The following is a 20,453-nucleotide window of genomic DNA, read 5'->3' as shown; positions in this document are numbered from 1 at the left end:
TTGCGTGGCCTCAAGTGGTCTATGTGTTTATGCTACCTCGACGATATTGTCGTTTTCTCTCCCGATTTTCCTACCCATCTACATCGGCTCAGACAGGTTTTGACGTGTTTAACCAACGCTGGACTGCAACTCAACCTTAAGAAGTGCCGCTTCGCCGCGCGGGAGCTGACCATCTTAGGCCACATAGTATCTAAGCACGGTGTTCTACCCGACCCTGCGAAACTTCGTGCCGTCGCCGAGTTCCCGAAGCCTGTTACCATCAAAGAGCTTCGAAGTTTTGTCGGACTATGCTCCTACTTCCGGCGCTTCGTCCGAAATTTCGCGTCCATCATGTCGCCGTTGACCCAGCTCCTACGCGGCGACACAGACCTCTCCTCCTGGTCTCCTGAGTGCGACGTCGCGTTTGCTACGCTCCGTCGTCTGCTCACTTCTCCTCCCATCCTTCGCCATTTCGACCCAACAGCTGCAACTGAAGTGCATACAGACGCTAGTGGGGTCGGTCTTGGCGCTGTCCTCGCCCAACGTAAGCCCGGCTACTCCGAATACGTCGTCGCCTATGCGAGTCGCACGCTGACAAAAGCAGAGACCAATTACAGCGTCACTGAAAAGGAGTGCTTAGCTCTAGTATGGGCGCTTACCAAGTTCCGCCCGTATTTGTACGGTCGCCCGTTCGACCTGGTAACGGATCACCATGCCCTTTGTTGGCTCGCCACGTTGAAAGATCCGTCTGGCCGACTAGCCCGTTGGGCACTCCGAATTCAGGAGTACGATATTCGCGTCATCTATCGCAGCGGACGCAAGCACTCTGACGCGGACGCCTTGTCTCGTTCGCCTCTACCTCCAGACTCGGCCTGCGCAACGAACTGCACACACTCAGTCACATCTCTCGACATTGACTCCGTAGCTACTGAACAACGCCGTGACCCATGGATCGCTTCTCTTTTAGGCTATCTTTCGGGAGCCTCGACCACTCCTGCATCCCGATCTCTCCGCCGCCAAGCTGCCCATTTCGCCATTCGTGATCGGCTGCTACACCGACGGAACTACGCTCCCGCAGGCCGTAAATGGCTCTTGGTAATTCCCCGAAGCTTAAGATCACAAATATGTGCTGCCTTCCACGACGATCCACAATGTGGCCATGCCGGAGTTTTCAAAACCTATGAACGTATTCGCCATCGCTACTACTGGCGCGGCATGTACAACTTTGTACGAAAATTTGTTCAGTGCTGCCCCGACTGTCAGCGTCGCAAATCACCGCCTTCACGCGCGTCTGGAGCCTTGCAGCCACTTCCGTGCCCTGCCAACCCCTTCCACCGCGTCGGCATAGATCTCTACGGCCCCTTCCAATGACACCGGATGGCAATCGGTGGATCATAGTCGCTGTGGACCATTTGACACGCTACGCCGAAACTGCTGCTCTGCCAAGTGCCACTGCGCGGGACGTAGCGTCTTTCATCCTACGCCAATTCATCCTTCGACATGGCGCACCTCGGGAACTCCTTAGTGACAGAGGTCGAGCCTTCCTCTCGGAAGTCGTCGAAGCGCTGCTTTCCGAATGCCACGTTGTTCATCGACGGACCACGGCATACCACCCGCAGACTAACGGGCTCACCGAACGATTCAACCGCACCCTCGGTGACATGCTCGCGATGTACGTGACATCTGATCATGGTAACTGGGACCGCGTTCTTCCCTTCATAACGTTCGCATACAACACCGCGACACAGGCTACCACGGGATTCTCACCTTTCTTCCTCCTGTATGGCCGCGAACCTTCGCACACCATCGACACTCTCCTACCATATCGTCCGGACGCTTCCGAATGCCCACCTGTGTCCGAAGCTGCCCGACAAGCGGAAGAATGCCGCCAACTCGCGCGCACCTTTACATCCCAAGAACAACAGCGCCAGAAGGAAAACAACGCCGACTCACTTCCAAGTCCCAGCTATTCCCCTGGATCTCTTGTATGGCTGGCTGTTCCGTACCAAGCTCCTGGGCTTTCCTCAAAGCTCGTCCCAAAGTACGAAGGGCCTTACCGTGTTTTGGAGCAAACATCCCCGGTGAACTTTATCATTGAGCCAGTTTCCCCATCTGACGACATGCGCCGGCGTGGACGTGACCTCGTCCACGTGGCACGTCTCAAGCCATACCACAGCCCTCTGCCTCCAGACTCCTAGGTCGCCAGGATGGCTCTTTTCCGGCGGGGGCGAATTGTGAAGAAGAAGACGCGTCGCCGGTCAGCAGTATCGCCAACGCTCGCCTCGCGCTGCTGGTCGCTGGCATCTTTCTGGACGGTGCTCTGCCCCGACTCGCTGTGTTTGTTCAGAGCGTCACCACAGGAACGTACCGCCAATAAACCTCTTCTCAAATGCAATACTGAACCGAAACCGAAACACAACATGAGCTTGTGCAGGGGGCACGGAGGAAGACAAGTTTCAGCGCAGTCGCATTTTCAGCGCACCTTAAGAAACTAGGGTTGTAACATTGTAGGGCGAGTAGTGCCAGAAGGACCGTCACGACGAAAACCTGCCTCCTCAGTCGTATTCGCCTGGAACGTTGGGGTGGCTTCGCGTTCCCTCCTCCGCTCCTGGCCTTTCCACAAAGCTACTGCCTAAGTAAGGCCCCTACCGCGTCCTACGTCAAGAATCCCCAGTTCACTATATTATTAAGCCTGTTCAATCATCTACGGTACGCAGTCGTCGCGGCCGCGAGACTGTTCACGTCGATCGACTGAGGCCGCATTATGACGCACCAGTTGTACCTGTTCCTTAGGTCGCCAGGATGGCTCCTTTTCCGCGGGGGAGTGATTTGTAACATGGTAGGGCGCAGACAAGAACGCCTGCGAAAGAAGAAGACGAAGACGGTTGTTGTTGGCGCTCGCGCTTGCTCGGCTTGGACCGCTGATCGCTTCAGCTGTGGCAATCTTTTAATAAACGCGTTACTGTCTCAACGTTAAACGCATACCATCAAGGTCTTTAAAATTGCGTATCTATGTATTTTCTATTAAAGGAACACACCACCTAATACTTACCTAATGATGTTACGCCTCAGATATGCGTAATATTTACTTTTTGATCGACAACGTTCACAAGTATGAACAGCCGTACCAGTTCAAGATGGGTGGGCGGTAAGCAAGTGGTTCAACTTCGGCCGGTTGGCTGAATCGGGTGACGTGCCGACAAACAGAAAGACAGACAGACAGAAAGACAGACCAAAATTTCTGCGTTTAAGTTCCCCAAGAAAGACTATCGTCTTTAAAAACACAAGAATGTGCAAAATAGTGCATGTTCACACAGTAGTCTGCTCGACAATGAAAAAAAGGGGTGTAATGCCTTTTCTTTCAATATCGCGCATCATCTGGAAGCGATATATTTCACTCGAACTCACTCAGGCTCCAACTCACGGCTCGATCTGAGTCTGAGTGCGTCTGAGTGAGTCGACTCATGAGTCTGTTAGCCTATAATTAACTTTTTCTACTATACTGTCAATGCTATTTAACACCAATATCCCGCATAATCGGTGGTCTACTTAGCACCTTTTGATCTCGTGCCTTCATGTATGAGTTATCAGAGTTTGCAATTCAATAAGGACATTTTTTTGAAAGAGATGACTCACAGGAGATAATTTTATCAATAACTTCCTACGAAGAAAAAAGTTTAGGGGGGGGGAGGTTAAGGCACCTCCGTCCCCTCTCCCTCCGCAACTCACGCCTCTGATCAATAAATATTGAGCTGACGTATAAACGGTAGCGCGTTGAAGTATGTGCGAGTATACGTGAGTATAAAGGTGAGCCGACATAAGGCTGATAGTAATGCGGAAGTTTAGAAGATAGGACCAAATGTCGGCAAAAAATGTCGAGCTCATTCAGACTCACTCATGCAATATATTTAGCCCTTAGGGCTCACCCGCACTGAGGCTCACCAAAGTTTTCCTCAACCGGACTCACTCTGACTCAGACTCACCATAATTTTTCTAAACTCAACTCACTCGGACTCAGACTAACAAAACCTTTACTAACCCTGACTCACTCGAACTCAGACTCAAGTCTGTATATGAGTCTGAGTAAGTCAACTCATGAGTGAGTTTGCCGACCTATAGTGCGGAGTGCTTCATTTTTTGTTTGCAATCATAAAAAGATATTTGCATTAGAACGTGTCCCTGTAATAACTACGCTGAGCGCGAGATTGGGTTCTGTTATTCAAGGAAGACATGGAAACACGCTGCACGCGCTGCCCTTGGCGACAGTCGCATCGAGTGTTTTTAATGGACAGCTCATACTAGTAAGCTAAGACACGTGCGCTTGACGCTGCCAGCAGCCGGAAAGCACCGAGGTCAGGCTCGCAATTTATCGCCGCCTGTTGAATGCCGCGCCATCACCAGCCTGCCGAGCAATGCAGCGTAAAACCGAGATTCTTTAGTGAAGGCAACGCCCACCGGTCGTGTACGTAATTTTGAAATATCAATTGCGCCTATGAAAAGGAAAGGCTCATACAGACAGCGAAGTAGGCGGCTGAGGTACCCGAAGCAGAGGGAATTTATTTATTTATTTATTTATTTACTTAACAATACTGTCAACTTCTTGCGGGGGTCCTTACGGAGTGGGTAACGTAAAAAAGAAAACAAAAAACAAAATGACCAACATTCACAAACACAAATACATGAAGATGAAGCCGTACACTCGTTTAGATAGTCATCCAAAGTCAGTTGGAATTGAGAAAAATCATACTGTTCCATAACACGCACTGGCAATTTATTCCACATTTCAATTACGCTGGGGAAGAAGGAGTGTTGAACGTATCGGTATGAGCGCTGTACGCTTGGATTGCCCGATTATGGCTAGTTCTGGAGCTCCATTTACCAGGTCGCAGTATGTACGCTTTGTTAACATTTAATTGGCCTTGGAATATCTGGAATAATAGTTTCAAACAATCTTAGATGCGAAGCAGCTCTTGCGCTGGGCTTTGTCCGTAGTTCCATTGGCGGCCGTCCGCTTTCTAAAGCCTACCATAGCCTTCTGTAACATATCGAGCGTGCGCTCGCGCCAAGGAGAAGTCTTCGTCGTCATGTTCTTTGACCGCATTGATGATGATATGTGCAGAGCACTTTAGGGGCCCGGGCTGCCGTATGCTGCCCTAGCTTGGCGTATCGCAGACAAAACCACGTACAGTGAAATAGAACCAGCTTCCTAGTGGCGCGAACGGGAGGGTTCAGGCGTTCCTCTTGGCGAAGAAAAATCCACGTGGCGCCAGTGCAACTTTTTCTAGTCGCCCCGCCCCTTCTGCTGTGGGCGCTTGCGCGCGTTTCTTGCGTGCATTTCTCCGCGTTCCGCGTCGTTGTAGCGGTGCCGTGCATTAATAGACAGTTTTAGTTGAACGCCCGCTACATATATGCGGACGCAGCCTGTCATTGGGAATGGCTGGCAGGCTGCGTCCGCAGAGGTGCTGCGGATGCCCAAATAAAACTGTGTAACGCGTTTAACAGAGAACGTGTATGCCGTTCGCTTCCACTAACTTCCAAAGAATATCGTACTCGGCTGTTTCAGGAGGTTGAAACAACTTACACTTGTAACTGTACCCGCGATTGAGAACAATTTCATTCTAATTTTAAGCAACTTGGACGCAGCGAGTGCGTGAGATCGAACAGTGGACCATACGCTGGGGATGATAATTTTCGTCCGTATTATTTGCAGGTCAACACACTAGAAGAAAGAAAAATTAAAGCGCTTTCGGGTGAGGACGTACAACTGCGGTGTGTAAGCGGCGTCTGTAGTGAACTGGAATCGTTATAATTTATTATTACACTCATATTTTTCTTTATATTTGACTACAGCTGCTCCGACTAAGGCGCAGCGACCATATTTCAGACGCCAGTGATACACCAGCTCACGGCGTCTCACCGTTCTTCAACGGCGGCGCCAAGCAGTGCTGTCAGCGCTAGACGCTTGTCAAAAAAAAGAAAAAGAAAATAATAACTGCGGGGTGACAACAAAAAGAGCAACGCATAGTGAGTCCACTATAGGCGAACGCATCGGAACGCTAGAAAAAAGTGCAGCCGCGATCCTTGCGGTGAGGCGACGCGTTCGGTTTCAGCCGCTGCATTGCCAGGCTCCTCCGTTCGCAGCACTAGGATGTTCTAGTTCACTATAAAACCACGTGTGCTGGCACGCGCCAGCACGTTTGGGCCTGTGTAGGAATATGTATTATTCTACTATAATTTACGCAGTATCGCGTGTAATTGATGTCTAGAAAAGCAACTGTAGCGGCAGATATTGAAGCCCGGCATTTATGAGCCTGCATCTGCGGACAGCTAAAGCAAATGACGTGCTTAAGCAGCTGTCGTCACCGACCTTGGCGTCAGTATAAGCTGAACACAGGATTAAGATTACACAATTTTTAGAAGCACGTGACGACTCTAGATAATATAAAAAAAAACGTCTAGTATTTTCAATACTGCTTTCTTTTCTGCTACATAAGCAAACATCTTAGTTGGAATGTTTAGCGAGCGTTGGTTAATGAGAAATAGCGTGTGGCTTTCCTTGCGACTCGTAATACCACCCTTTTCATAAAAATGTATTGTGAAAATGCCACCGACGCTGCATTCACCGCTCACTTTTACAAGTGTAATAACGATAAAAAATGCCCTATATTTCGAGTGGCTAGAGATATTAGACCTCAATCCCGGCCGCGGCGGCGAAAATGTCCGAGGCCCGTGTACCTATAGCTTTAGGTGCACGTTAAAGAACCCAAAGTGGTCGAAATTTCCGGAGCCCTCCACTACGGCGTCTCTCATAATCATATCGTGGTTTTGGGACGTTAAACCCCAGAGATTATTATGAGATATTAGACCTCGACGGTATTATATTTAGTACAATGTCTTTCTTGGCTGCTTCCAACCACTTTCTGTACCGGGACATGATGATGTCCGAAGTATGATGATTTCTTACATAATTTAACTAACATATTCAGTGACGTGATGCCGTCACTGTGTGACGCTGGCTAACTGTTGTTCAGTGCTGGCATAGTGACGTGTATTGGCGCACTCTAAGAAAGGGGGACCTCTAAATAAGGTGTGTGTTTCTCCGCATACAATAAACGGCATCTGAATTGCTTGCGTTACTTGAAAACTCGGCATTCGCGACTTCCTTATTGAAGACGCCGAGTTCAAATACGAGGGAGTGGTTTCTTTCTCGGCTTCAGTACCCTTCCTGCAGGCGTTGTATCCCGCTGGCCACTCATTTCTTAAAAACGCGTTTAGAATGCCAGCCATAAGCGTGGAACCTATCAGGATTTCGAGCTGGTCGGCTACACGCTATTATCTCCGCTTGCGCAGTCGAAAACACACAAAATGAAGTGAAATCAGTCGATCGCGCACGATAGCCATGCGAGACAAGGAAGAACGGATGGGCGGCTTCATGAAAAACCAATGGAGACAATTCACAACTTATATTTCGCGTACACGGGTGAATCGAAAGCATGCGCCGTAATAGCGTCGCGCGAATCAGTGCTCTTGCGTCACGAAGTGCGCCAGAAAGACGAGAAACGCCGGGAAAGAATAACGAGCTCGTTTTTTGTATTTTCAGAGGCTGGTTAGGGGGCCCTTTAGGAAGGCCATGTCACGCTGATAACGCGCATGCCGCTCGTGACCTGAAAGTATCGGGCTCGCTGCAGAAGTGCAAGGAAAGGCAAGCGAGATAGATGACTATTGTTCGGAGACAAAAGTGACACGTTCTTTTTTTTTCGCTCGCTTTATTTTTAGAGCGTGGTTATCCGCTGTTATAACAAGAACACTGTCATTACTGAAAGTCAGTACAACGACTGAGTGGTGTGACAATGTTTCTGTTTCTACAAGTATGGCCAAGCACTTCGCTATAATAACTTGCATGGAGGGGCAACTTGCGAAAGTTCCGCATTTTTTTTCCCGAGTGTTGAGTTTTCTCGGATATTTTCAAATAACTACAATTTTCAGAGCCCCCGAGCATCTACGGCTGTGCTCCATTTGATACATCCTTGTTTTGTCGGCGATCATACACGATTTTATTTTCGATTAATGGGTGTCACCATCTTCGGCTGATAAACGAACGTCTTCTCAGTTTCCCATTTCGTCAGACGAAATAGACACGGTCATAAAACGTCGAGTGCACTGGCCCAGTCGTGTTCGTGTGTGCCCGTAGACCTCACATTAGCACTATGCGCTTGGTTGATACGGGTACAAAAAAGCAGTGTTAACTGTCCAAGATGACGGCACTTGAACGCGTCCGTGAAATAGCCAATACAGACTAGACAAAAGAGAAAGTTTTAGATCAGGGCACCCAAGTCGTTGGCTGATGTTTAGCAGCGGCCTTAAACAAACGAACACAACAGCTTTCGAATGCAGCCTTCAAAGGTAAGGCCTCACGCTTTAACTCGAGCACGTGATATCGCGCGCCGTTGTCAAGATCGCGCACAAGACCACGACTAGTCCGCTTGTACTTTTGCAAAGCGATGGCTCCACAACGAACGCGATGCTATCTCCTTGCGCTGACAGGCACGTCTGTGTTTGCCCTTCTTCTGCCGCCTCGTGCCTTTCACCAAGACGCCAGCGAAGCGCGCCAAAGCGCTTCGTTGGCGCCTCACAAGCAGCTGGCTGCGACTGGCTTGTAGCGTCGAAGTTGGGAAATATCCGAGCGCGAGCTAATGCACTTGAGGAAGAAAGCGACGGGTGACCTTGTCTTTTTTGGCATAGACATCCTTTCGTCGCGGTAGAGTGACGGGAAAGTAGGAGAGGGGTCACATGCATTAGCCACATATTATAGCAATCGTAATTACGGGGATGCATGATGTTAGACATGTTTAATGCTGGAATCAACTTTGCGCCAAAAAATTTCCCAATGTTGATCACAACATTGACAGATTTAACTTGTGCACCGCACTCACAATTCACAATCAGCCTTACTATTATGCAGCCCCATAACCAGGGGGGGGGGGGGAGTGTTTGCTCTAGCCCCCCCCCCCCCCCCGGAAATTTTGATGAAGGGGATTTTGACCGAAAATAAATAACGAAAATAGGTGTTTTTCTAAAATTGTTCAAGGCTTTCAGCAAGTGCCCCACCCACCTCCGAAAAAGAATCCTGGCTACGGGCCTGCTACTGTGCATTAAAGGGGTTGGGGACAGTAGGACTACTGCATTACTGCACAGTTGGTCCTACTACCCTGCCACCCACGGGGTCGATACCAGCCTGACTATGTCACCGCCTTCCAGCTGAAAGGAAACCTACGCTTCTGGTGGTCTTGTAAAATCGCGACTGCAACCCGGTCTCTCTCTGCTTAAACAACAATGCGTGCCTACGCACTTCATTGCAGGTCTAACAAAGAACAAAACAAAAAAAGCACTCCACGGAAATAGAGCTTAGTAAGCATAGGGTGCTGTATTTACTTATTTATTGGTGCCGCCAGGACATTACAGAAAGGAGTGGCAAGAGTAATGACTCCGAGTAAAATTTCTGTGTACAATGTTAATTGAAAAGGAACGATAGTTAATGAACAAGGAATACATCATCACACCATGTTAGCTTATGAAAAAGAAAACGCTTTAGGCCTTCGATCGATAGAAGCTGTCGATCAGGAGAGGTGTTTCCATTCGTCATAGGTCCGTGGCTGTTGGAACAGAAGCGAGGTTTAGCGTTAAGTATTTTGATGCCGGCTTTAATATTGCGGTATTACTATTCGCGAGACTGATTATTATGAACCTCACAGTGAGATTTGAAGGACGACGTTATTAATGGGTGGCTTAAATAAAATTTCACCACTCGGTATTCTTCAAAAGTGCACCCTGCAGCCGTTTGGCCATTTCTGCATGTAGCATCCTACCGAATTGACGCCCACGTGTGCAGCATCGAGCGCAGGATTTCGCGCTCCGCCGCCGCCGAACGCAATGATCACCAAGCAACCTTAATTGTCGGGTCGTCGCGTATTACAAAACTACACTCTTCCAAATTAAGGGCGTACTTGGGGCATCTTTGCGTGCTACATCGATAATTTTCATATATCTTAATTGTGTGCATTTCCTTTCATTATCGCCACAAGCCCGATACTTCAAGGTTACAAACGGCGTACGCGCTTTCAGCGTTGCGTAGTACACTCTTGATAGGAAAGCGGTGAGCGCCGAGTTTTGAATAAAGCAAACGCAAGCAAGCCAGATCACGACTACATTTCTGGGACAGAAAGACACTCCATATATGCCCGCTTTTTTTGTTTTTTTTTGGAGTGCATTGATTCGTTCGACAGAGTACAGTTAGAGTGTCCGGATATTTCCTGTATTCCGTCGATTTGGTATACGTGTTCGGACAACATGATGGATCTAGCCGCTGTTTCATGAGATTCGCCGTGCTTCTTTTGAAGTGTCGACAGTTCTATTGTCGTTTGACGTTGACTAAAATATCGCTCCAGTTAAGATCAGTTTCTAAGAGAGGGTTCTTTTGAACTTTCACAACTGTAGTCGGGCAGTTTTAAGAGCGTAACAGTCCTCTCTCGAGTCTTTTTTGAAACGGCTTTGACGAATACGGAGTGAAATGAGTGCCGCGAACAGTGCTAATTCCAGTTTAGGAACTGTTGCTCGCATAGGGAGAGTGAGTCTCCCAGACCAATGCGTTTCTATGAGGAATTTTAGTAATGGTTCCTGGAAGATCTTGTGCACCGCAGATTTTCTGGTGAACTATTGCGCCTGATTTCAGCACTGTAGTTAGATAGAGGGAGAGGTACCTGATTTACTACTGGAGTCATATACCTCTCGGAAAGCCTCTCACGCTGCTCCATATCGGACTGATGTACGCAGTGCTGGAAAGGTACAGAATATACACAAAACCCAGCGCAAAAATCATCAAAACAGGCTCAATGACGTCAGTGTGGGAATGTGAACACAGAGTCCGCTCTGATGAATAACAGCAGCCTTTGTGTACATGCATAGAACACGAAAGCATTTTATTGGAAACCGCCGATTGGTAATCTTTCACTGCTCATGTGTAGAGTGACCAGTTGACTTCTACTGTGCTTATGTGTGCGGGGGAAAATGAACGGGTCAGGAGAAAGGAAATGCCCTAAAGAAAGTCCGCACAGGCAGTTAGTCGCTCCGAAGGGGCATATATTTATTTGTACATGGATGATAATGCCGACTAAGCGCTGATTTCCAGGTTTGAAGGCACTGAGATAATCATAAGAAACGCGCTTTTCCCCCTTTTATTGGCAAAGCTTTACGCCTACGACGAATCAAAAGAAAACACTCGCCAGTCACGAAGCATCGAGTCTTCTCAGTGATTTACGTACGAGGCACAGTACGACTATGGCAGGCATAAATACGAGGTATTGATGCCTGTTTCAAGCACTCGCGTAAGGGCCGCCGCCTACGCTTGCAGGTGTGCTCATTGTAACGCCCCCAGGGTGAGAACGGGAAGCTCAAACGTGCACTCAAGGACGGGCTTTTCTCTTTCCCTCGTCTCCATTCATTCACTGGGACCTCGCTTCCGCCGAAACCTCGATGTTCTCGCTCAGTTGCGCCGCTTTGCGATCGCCTCGGCGGCCCCGGCAGCACAGGTCGCCGCCACTTGCTGTATCCCATTTTCAGTTTATCCAGCTTGCCAACTGTCCACACGCCGTAAAATCGTCAGGCAAGGAGCGTTTTATCGTCGGTGCGGCAAGATTATGGTGCCCTTACACGCGCAGAAACCACGGAAAGCAGTTTTCGATCCCTCAATGACCGGTGCGTGTCATTAAATGAGCGCAGCCCGGGACAAGGTCGAATCGTGCTCGTATTTCGAGAACGCGTGGCAACCGGTGTAACGTATGCTATACCTTCGGGAGAAACATTCCCGGCTTTCGCTGCCGAGCGAAATGACTGGAGTTGTGTCACCCGTTGCGTCGACTCGCACGGGGGACAGAAAAAAATTGCCAATTATACGCGCGGCGGGTTCGCTGAAGCGACCATTTCCGCGAAGTATTACCGAATCGCCTGCGTTTATATCCAAGGTTTCGCGGAGTCCCATCGCTCACGGGTGTACGCGGCGAAACGATTTTTTCGGCTGTAACGTGCGGAAGACACGGAAGGCACTCGGCTGTGCCCTACGAGCGAAGAAAGAATGACGTGAAGGGGAAGTAAACCGAGCCACTACGGCGACCGTTCGAAGAGAGGGTTAAGGTAAGAAGTGGAGAGGGTGATAGTGCGTGCGGCCGAGCGCGCAGTTTTCTTAAGCGGTAGATTTTTTCCGTTCTTTTTTTCGTTTTTGTTCGGTGTGGCCTCAAGAGGAAGCGGGCGTCCGCTGATGTCGTGCACTCAGTCGTCCGCCAACTCGCTCCGAAAGGACCCGCTGACAGCCCGGTCCACGCGTACGTGGTCCGTCATGGTTCGTGCTCATTGCGTCGGTTTCTGTTTGCTGCTCGCCGTCGGCTATTCCTTCGCCGCAAGCGACGTCATTACGCCAGAAAAATGCGGTGAGTAGGCAAGTTTGCCGCTCTTATTTATAATAACCTAAGCGATTCAAGGTTTTTTTTTTACGAGCCTAAACCACGATTTGATCATGAGGCGCACCGCAGTGGTGGGTTGTGGATTAAATTTGAGCACATGGGGTTCGTTAACATGCACCATTATCTAAGTAAAGGAGTTTTCTCGTACTTCGCCCGTTATCCAAATGAGGCCACCACAGCCGGAAATCGAACCCGCGTCCTCGGGCTTACCAGCGCGACAGCTTACCTGCTGAGCTACGACGGCAAGCCTCCACAGGAAGACGCGCGTTGGGGCATAATTTGCTTGGACTGCAGGCTACTGCTGTACGGAAACAGAGATTCGAACTCGCTGTCGTGTACGAATTCATTTAATGCATTACACGCGGAGTTCACTCGTTTTGCATGCATCTGTAACAAAACTCGTCGTGGTAGCTCAGCAGGTAAAGGGTTGTGCTGCTGAGATGGAGGAACCGGGTTCGATTCCCGGCCATGGTGGCGCCGTTTTCATGGAGACGCAATGCGAGAACACCTGTGTACATAGATTTAGGTTCACGTTAAAGAACCGCAGGGGAACGAAATTATTCCGGGAAATTAATCCATCCAATACAGTGTGCTTCGTAATTACGTCTTGATTTTGGCACGTAAAACCTCAGAAATTATTATAAAAACAAAACGCGATATATTCTGAGTGCAGACTGGGACGGCACAGCACGCACGAGACCGCAGATGAGGTTTCGAACTGTTTTTTCTATATAATATGAGGGCTTACAACGTCGCCTATTTTGCACACAGCGGCCCAAACGTCACGGCCTGTGTGTGCTGTTACGAGAATTTAGCGGTAATCATTTCCTGGCAGGTATTACCGTCGGCTTTAATTTAATGTAGTGACACTACGTGTGACGTTAGTGCTCGTCAAAGAACGTCAGGCAGGCGAAGTTATCCGGAACCCTCCATCACGGCGTCTGTTATAGCCTGAGCTGCGTTGAAACCGTAAACCAATGAAAGGGCTTGCCACCGCTGCTGCAAAATGGTAACAGCGCGCTGTCGGAACTGACTGCGGAGGCCACATTCACGACTGCGTGTTTCCTCTGCAGCCTGTCGAACGTCGATGGCACTTGAAATACTAATAAAGAATTTAGGAACCGAATAGTCCACTGAACGTGGGTGCTTACAGCACCTTCAGTAGCGTGCGCGGCGAAAAATTGTAGAACAATAATTTTGATGTTTGAAAGGACAGTCCGAGCGGAGAATTTGCGCACAACGCCTAAAGAAAAAAGAAAAGCTATCAATCCAGTTTCGGCGTATGCATGAAACTTGCAAACGAGAGAGAAGGCCAGATATTTCTTTACTGGGTATTGATAATGCATGACGCTAATTGGGCTAAATTTTGAAATATTTTCTGGGGCCAGGTGGACGAGCATTTCTCCCCGACTATTCCTCCCAGACATGTTGCTGCTGAAACAAGAAAGCTAGAGTACATGTGCTTGAAATTTCACCAAGGTTACAGGTACACAACTGTGAAGAGCAACACAGACGAAAGAGAACAAAAGAGAAGCGACTGCGCACAGCAAAACGATTGCAGGGTGCTGGGGCAAAGCGGTTCCCAGATTAGATAATCGAGGCAGCAGACATTTATAGATGAGGTATAAGTTGTGTCAACGTGCCGTCTATTGCTTTGTCACAGCAATGATCTCATAAGGCGAAAGCCTTAGATGCACAGGCATGCGCACGGGGGGGGGGGGGGAGCGCAAAGTCTGCCCCATACTTTGACTTAACTGGGAGGGTGTGGGGCGCAGCGATGAACCTTCGCTTCTCCTAGAGAACGAGAAAAAGATAGAGACAAAGAAAGCGAAAGAGAGAAAGAAAGAAATAAAAAGAAGAAGAAAAAGAAACAGAGAGAGATAGAGAGAGACAACGGAATAAAGAGAAAAAAAATAGAGAGAGAAAGAAAAAGAAAGCGTAGGATAGCCTTGTATCTTTAGTATAGCAAGGGGGTGCGAAATGGAAGTGAGGCTGAGGAGGAGGGAATAGAGGAGGGCATAACATGGCATAACATCTGTATAGTATAGTATAGCAAGGGAGTGGGAAAGGGACGCGAGGGTGAAGGGGAGGGAAGGAGGAGGGGAGAGCGTGAAGCATAACATAGAATTGTATATTATAGCACAGCAAGAACTGGGAAAGGGAAATCTCTTTTGATGAGCCTTCGTAACGCATTATCGCCGCTCAATGCCGCGCAGGGATGCAACAGCTGCGCCAATCTAATACAATCCCTTATTGTTTGCGCCAAAGCCGTGAAATTTGTAGAAATGGCGGCGCGGTGCTCCAAATTGCCCGACCGGCCTCAAAATTTTCTCAGTTGCGCTAAATTTAACGAAAAATAGGGGCCGTGCTGGCCATCTGTAGTTTGGACATCATCATCCAATCCAGACGGGCAGGAAAGGCGTAGACGTGCTTTATGTTGGGCGCCCGGAAACTTTCTTTTTCTGGCGGTTGCAATGCTGCTCTACATGTTCATTTGAAAATTAAAGGTGAAGCTCTGCCTAAAAAAAAAAAAAAGACAAATTTTGACAACGTGCTGCCGCTCATATTTCGGCCATTTACCTGGCAACCGAATTTCCCGATTTGCCTGGGAGACTCCCGAATTTCGAGCAATCCTCCCGATAGTACGGGCATGTCCATATATCTCCCGATAAACAGATGTGATGCCACCGCAACGGAAAGGACAGTGGTTCTCAAATTTCCTCGCGAGGTTCTATCGCGTGCAGAACGCTTTTTAAGCCACTTTCGCCGCAGTACGATTGTGTCCTGTGGTAAAGCATAGTGAGACCAGGAAGGGGTAGTAGTACTAGCTGTCCCCGGAAACAGCACATTTTGTTCTTTTAATTGAACACGTGCGTGCACGCGCCGTGTACTTGCGAGTACTAGTATGATCGCTGACAAACAAAAAATTACTGGCAATCGTTCGTAGCTGTCTATGGCGTTTACGCAGCCCCGTGAAACAAAAACTAAAAAACGTACGCTAGTTTCCTTTTTTCTGCGGTCCACACTTGCCCCTGCTTTACGAATCTCCCGAATTTGGAGGTCGCCAGTTTGGCAGGTCCACATTAGCATTTGACAGGCGTCGCAAATGGTAATGTGTACTTCGTCCTTGTTTGCACTGTGGAGTGGTTCAGCACGCTGCTGCTTTTGTTGAAGTACCAGAACTCACATGTACTGTGCACGAGTTGGCCGATGCTGACTAGTTTGTATATCTTTTTTGTTTGCTGCTCTAAAGGTAAGCTTTATTCGTTAAACTGCTCCAAAATTGGGAATTCGGCGAAAAGAAAACTGGTCTTTTTCCCCCATAACCTGTTGCAAATGTGAATTTTCCTGCTCCCAAAGACAACATTTTCAGGCTCAAAAGTTGCTCCAAATCCTATTTTGGCTGTTGCACCCCTGGATGCTGTTTAAGTGAAGGCCACCTTGCAATATTGCATTTCAAGGTTGGCGCTGTCAACCGCGATTGACTCTGTCGTCCTTGTCACACAAGGACCGAGAAAAACGATAGCGTAGCTCGCACGACAGCAGAGCCTCGATTAAGAGCTCATCTTGTTTCTGTTATGGTAGCTTGCGGGCGTGCCCGGCTGTGTTGAAACACATGGCACGTGCGTTGGCGAAGCTCCAGCGGTTTAATCATTCATGCTCGGAAGTCGTTGCAACGTTGTTTGCGAGATTTGAGAAAGTTTCTTTTGAAGAGCCCAGGAACGAGCTCTTGAAATGGTGCCGCTCTGCATGTAGTGTTCCAACAGGGTTAACTAGCGTTATCGCGTAACTAATTTACACACCGCACGGTCCACATGCAGAACTCTGCAGGGCAGAACCGCCAGCTATGGTGACTGCCATGGCGTTACGCTGCAGGTCGGAATTGGAACGTGGGTTCGATTACCTGCGAGGTCGCGCCGCAATCTGATGGTGGCGAAATGCAACAATGTTCGTGTATTTAGGGTTATGTGCACGTGAAACGGACCTGGAAGGAGAAAAAAAAGTCTTTCCCTCGCATTCATAAATTGTCCTTTAATAACACGCGAAAGCACCACTCTGACCGCGAGAACACATTTGGTAAGCAAGACAACGCGCGAAAAGAAGCGGAACTGGTGACGGTGAAGGGGCCAGTCATTTAACAGCTGCACTATGGGCACCGTGCATACGTTAGGAGCCGCCACAGTCGCGCGCTGCCTTCAGCGCCAAAGCGGCCACGGCAGCAGATTTGGCGGGATAAGGGAGCAGGCGACGCAGGCGGCGGCAAGCCACTGCGCCGTGCTTTGGTGCTTCGCTTGAGGCGTTTTGTTTCCCGTTTGCTTCCAAAAGACGTCAAAGTGCTAGCAGCTGCCAGAGAACGTAGCGTTAGCGCGCGTGCTTCTTTTCGCCATACCTCGTGTGTCCTCAGGCGAACGCGGCAACATAAAATGCATGAGCTGGGGGAAGACAACGGAGGTGACGAGCCCGTTGAGCGAAACTGCGCACGTGTAGCGCGGGCCGCCTCGCTCACTAAACAATCACAGCTTATCGCCTTCGGGCTAACGCGGCAGTGAACTCAGCGGCCGCTTGAAACTGGAGATACCAGCAATTGCACTGCCACCGCAGCTGAATGAAAAAAACGTTTTCCATCGAACGGCCATGGCACTGCATTTTCTAAATGGAAACGGTTAAAAACGCGTGCCCGGATAATTCCTGTAAGTGTTATTGCACCCAACAGCCCAGCAATTATTCCTGGAGTTCAGCGTTCCTACGAACAGCGCAACCGCCACAAAGCGAACTCCTCGCGAAAATACCTCGCGCCGTCACAGCGGGAGCGTGGAGAGAGAAAGAGATTCTTTATTTGGAAAAATTAGGTGAATAGTGGGGGTAAGTGATGCAGTAACTGTCTCTCAGGCGAGGACACCACAACCGCGACACCTGGGGGGAAAGGGGAGAAAAGTATAGGAGAAGTTAGAGTTAGAGTGGAGGAGGAGGCCTGGGGGAGTTAAACACAGCACTGGGGGGAGAGGGGAAAAAAAGGGAACACGCGATTAACACATGACTGGGAAAAAAAAGAAAAAAAAAGCACGGAAGTTCCGTTTGTTGGGGGCTTGGACGGCGTGGTTCAGAGAATACGGTCGGCCAGTTGCGCAGCTTCGATGTAGTTGAGGACCGCGCGCAGGGCAGGGTGCACGCGATGGGCTGATCCTACCGGGTGCAGGATGTCATCTACCGTGGCAGACGGAAGACCCAGCTGCTTGAAGGCACGAGCGAGCGCTTCGCGGTGGGTGGAGAGGGCGGAGCAGGAAAGGAAGAGATGCGCCACGGTTTCCCTCTCTCCGCAGTCACTGCAGAGGGGCGAGGGCTCACCGCGGAGGCGGTGCCGGCGCTCAGCAGGCCAGACGGAACCTGTCCGCAGTGCGAGGAGGAGGGACCGCTCTTTCCTGGTCAGGACGGTTTCCGATAGAATGCGTGGTGGAGAGCCGGCGGCCATGCGCTCGTCGGGGTGGTTTCGCACGAGCTCTCGCCAAAGGTTTCGGCGCGCTGAGTCCACGGAGTCCGCGCACGTTGTCAGTGGAACAGCTGGGACGTGTGCTGTCTTTGCCAGGTCATCGGCAGCCTCGTTCCCTGCGATGCCAACGTGCGACGGTATCCACTGGAGAGCCACGTCGCATCCGTGTTCGCGCAGACTGTGGAGTGACCACGCCACACGTTGTGCGAGTGGGGGGGGGGGGCGCGTTCCTCTTGGGCGAGCTGGCGGAGGGCAGACCTCGAGTCGGTGTGGATTGTCGCGCGTGTGACTTGCGGCGTTTCACGGATGAGGTCGGCAGCAAGGTGTATTCCTACCAGCTCAGCCGTGGTGGAGAAGGCGCGGTAGGCGAGCCGGCATTGGCGCTTCAATGCCAGCTGTGGTGCCGCGCAGGCAGCGGCCGCAGAGTGGTCCCGCAGCACGGAGGCATCAGTGAAAAACTGTGTCCTTCCATCAAGGTCCTGGTCCATTCTGGCTGCGCCTTCCTGCGCGATAGCACAGGCCGGTGTGTTGCGCTTCGAGCGCACGCCTGGGAGCTCGAAGCCGATGGGGAGCGGCACTCTTTGCTGAGGGGGGGGGGGCACGGGGGAATCTCGGGTGCGGAGTCCACGACGACAGAGTCAAACGTGTCGAATAGTGTTCGGACACGCGAGTTGGGCAGTGCCCGCAACTGGGACAGGATGGCGGCCCGATCCGGTGCACGTTGGAGGCGCTCGAGGTGGTAGAGCGCGCGCAGTTCGCCTGTGAGTGACGCCGGCCAGGCGCCTGTCTCCGCGAGCGTGGCAGCCACTCTCGAACCGCGCGGGAGTCCGTGACACATGCGGAGAACTCGGCGATGGTCAGCGTCGATGGCACTCCACTGTATGGGGCGAAGGCTGCACAGAGGAAGCGCGTAATGCACTTTGGACATTGCCATGGCCTCGTAAATGTTTATCGCGAAGGAGGCCGGGCATCCGGCTCCTCGCGCGAGAATCCGTCGGACCGCACCCTCGACACGGCGTGCTTCACGTCTCACACGGCTCACCTCCAATTTCCACTTTAGTCTATGGTCTATGGTGATACCAAGATAGCGGACGTGGGTTTTCCAGGGCAGCGGAACACCGTGGAATGTGATGGGGCGGGTTGTACGCCGTTCACTAGCACGCGGGTGGACGAGGAGTGCCTCTGTTTTGGCGGCCGAGATGCGCAGTCCTATGCTGTCCAGGAACCCGGCGACGGCCTCTAGGGCGTTCTGGAGGCACTTACGCACCCTGGCGAGGCATCGGGTGGGGCCGCGCACATACAGGGCGATGTCGTCTGCGTAGGTGACCGCGTGCACAGTGAAAGCGTCTTGTTTGGGAAGGCACTCGGTGAGCGGTGCTAGAGCCAAGTTAAAAAGAAACGGGCTCAGCACGCTTCCTTCTGGCACTCCGGTGGTGACAGGGCGGCGCGTACTGTTCGCCTTCCCCAGACGGACAGTCAGTGAGCGGTCCGCGAGGAAGGCTTCAATGTAGCGCAGGAGTTTGCCCTGCACACCAAGCGCACAGACCGCCTGGATGATCGTCGTGTGGGGGAGACAGTCAAAAGCTGACTGCACGTCGAGCAGAAGTAGCAGGGCTGTCTCCCGGTCGTGTAGCGCTTGTTCCAGGGTGCCAACAACCGTGGCAATCGCGTCAGCCGTGGCGCGAAGGGCGCGAAAGCCGCACTGTTGTGGAGGGAAGGTGCCGGTCGCAGTGGCTATCCATTGGAGGCGATGAAGCGCCATTGCCTCCATGGTTTTCCCCGGCACCGATGTCAGGGATATCGGCCGGTATGAGGCGAGGCTGCGCGGTGGCTTCCCGCGCTTCAAAACTGGCACGACCAACGCTGTACGCCAGGTATCCGGGAGGGAGCCGCTGTTGAAGACCTCGTTGAAGGCGACGAGCAAGAGTTGGCGCTGGTCTTCGTTGAGGTTCCGCAGCATGCTGTGTGTTATGCCGTCCGGCCCCGGCGCGCTGCGGTGACGTCTGCGGTTGAGCACACGAGCGAGTTCGTGCTCAGTGAACTCGGCGTCGCACAGGCAAGCGAGTTGCTGCGAGACGGCCGCGTCTGTCGGCGCAGAGGGCGATAAGGTCGGACGGTGGCCTCCGAGAGTGCCGGCACTCACGCTTGGAGGCGCAGGGAGGGCTGGGGTAAAAGCGTATGCTAATATCTCTGAAAATTCCAGCTCCGTGATGCCGCGAGCCACCGCAATCGCGAGCACAGGGTGGCGAGGGGCCCTTGGGTTGAGAAGTCCTCTCATGGTGGGCCAGGCGCGATTACGGCGACGTGGATCGCTGAGAGACGAGCAGACGCCGGACCAGCTGTTGCGCCTGAGTCGCCGTGCCTGTCGTCTGCAGACCGCATCTATGCGATTGTGCACCGTCCAATGTTCGACACGGTCCGTGCGGGTCGCAATGCGCCGTGGACGTCGGCGAGCGGCGCGCAATTTCAGCAGC

The 20,453-nt window shown here is 51.0% G+C and overlaps 1 protein-coding gene across 7 annotated transcripts in view; it reads left to right on the top strand.

The window, feature by feature from the left end:
- Nucleotides 1–11,987: 11,987 nt before the first annotated feature.
- LOC119399464 (NPC intracellular cholesterol transporter 2) overlaps nucleotides 11,988–20,453 on the top strand; it is a 110,123-nt gene continuing 101,657 nt past the window's right edge. Inside the window, exon 1 of one of the 7 annotated variants that reach the window (XM_049417716.1) lies at nucleotides 11,988–12,458. In XM_049417716.1, coding sequence (XP_049273673.1) covers nucleotides 12,290–12,458 — 169 coding nt within the window. In that variant the 5' untranslated portion in view covers nucleotides 11,988–12,289. The remainder of the gene's footprint in view (nucleotides 12,459–20,453) is intronic. The other 6 variants (XM_049417719.1, XM_037666262.2, XM_049417717.1 and 3 more) reach the window with 6 other exon arrangements.

Source organism: Rhipicephalus sanguineus, chromosome 7, assembly GCF_013339695.2.
Source record: "Rhipicephalus sanguineus isolate Rsan-2018 chromosome 7, BIME_Rsan_1.4, whole genome shotgun sequence".
NCBI lineage: Eukaryota > Metazoa > Arthropoda > Arachnida > Ixodida > Ixodidae > Rhipicephalus > Rhipicephalus sanguineus.
The sequence above is the reverse complement of the archived record's forward strand: the minus strand, read 5'-3'. Positions and strand labels throughout refer to the sequence as shown.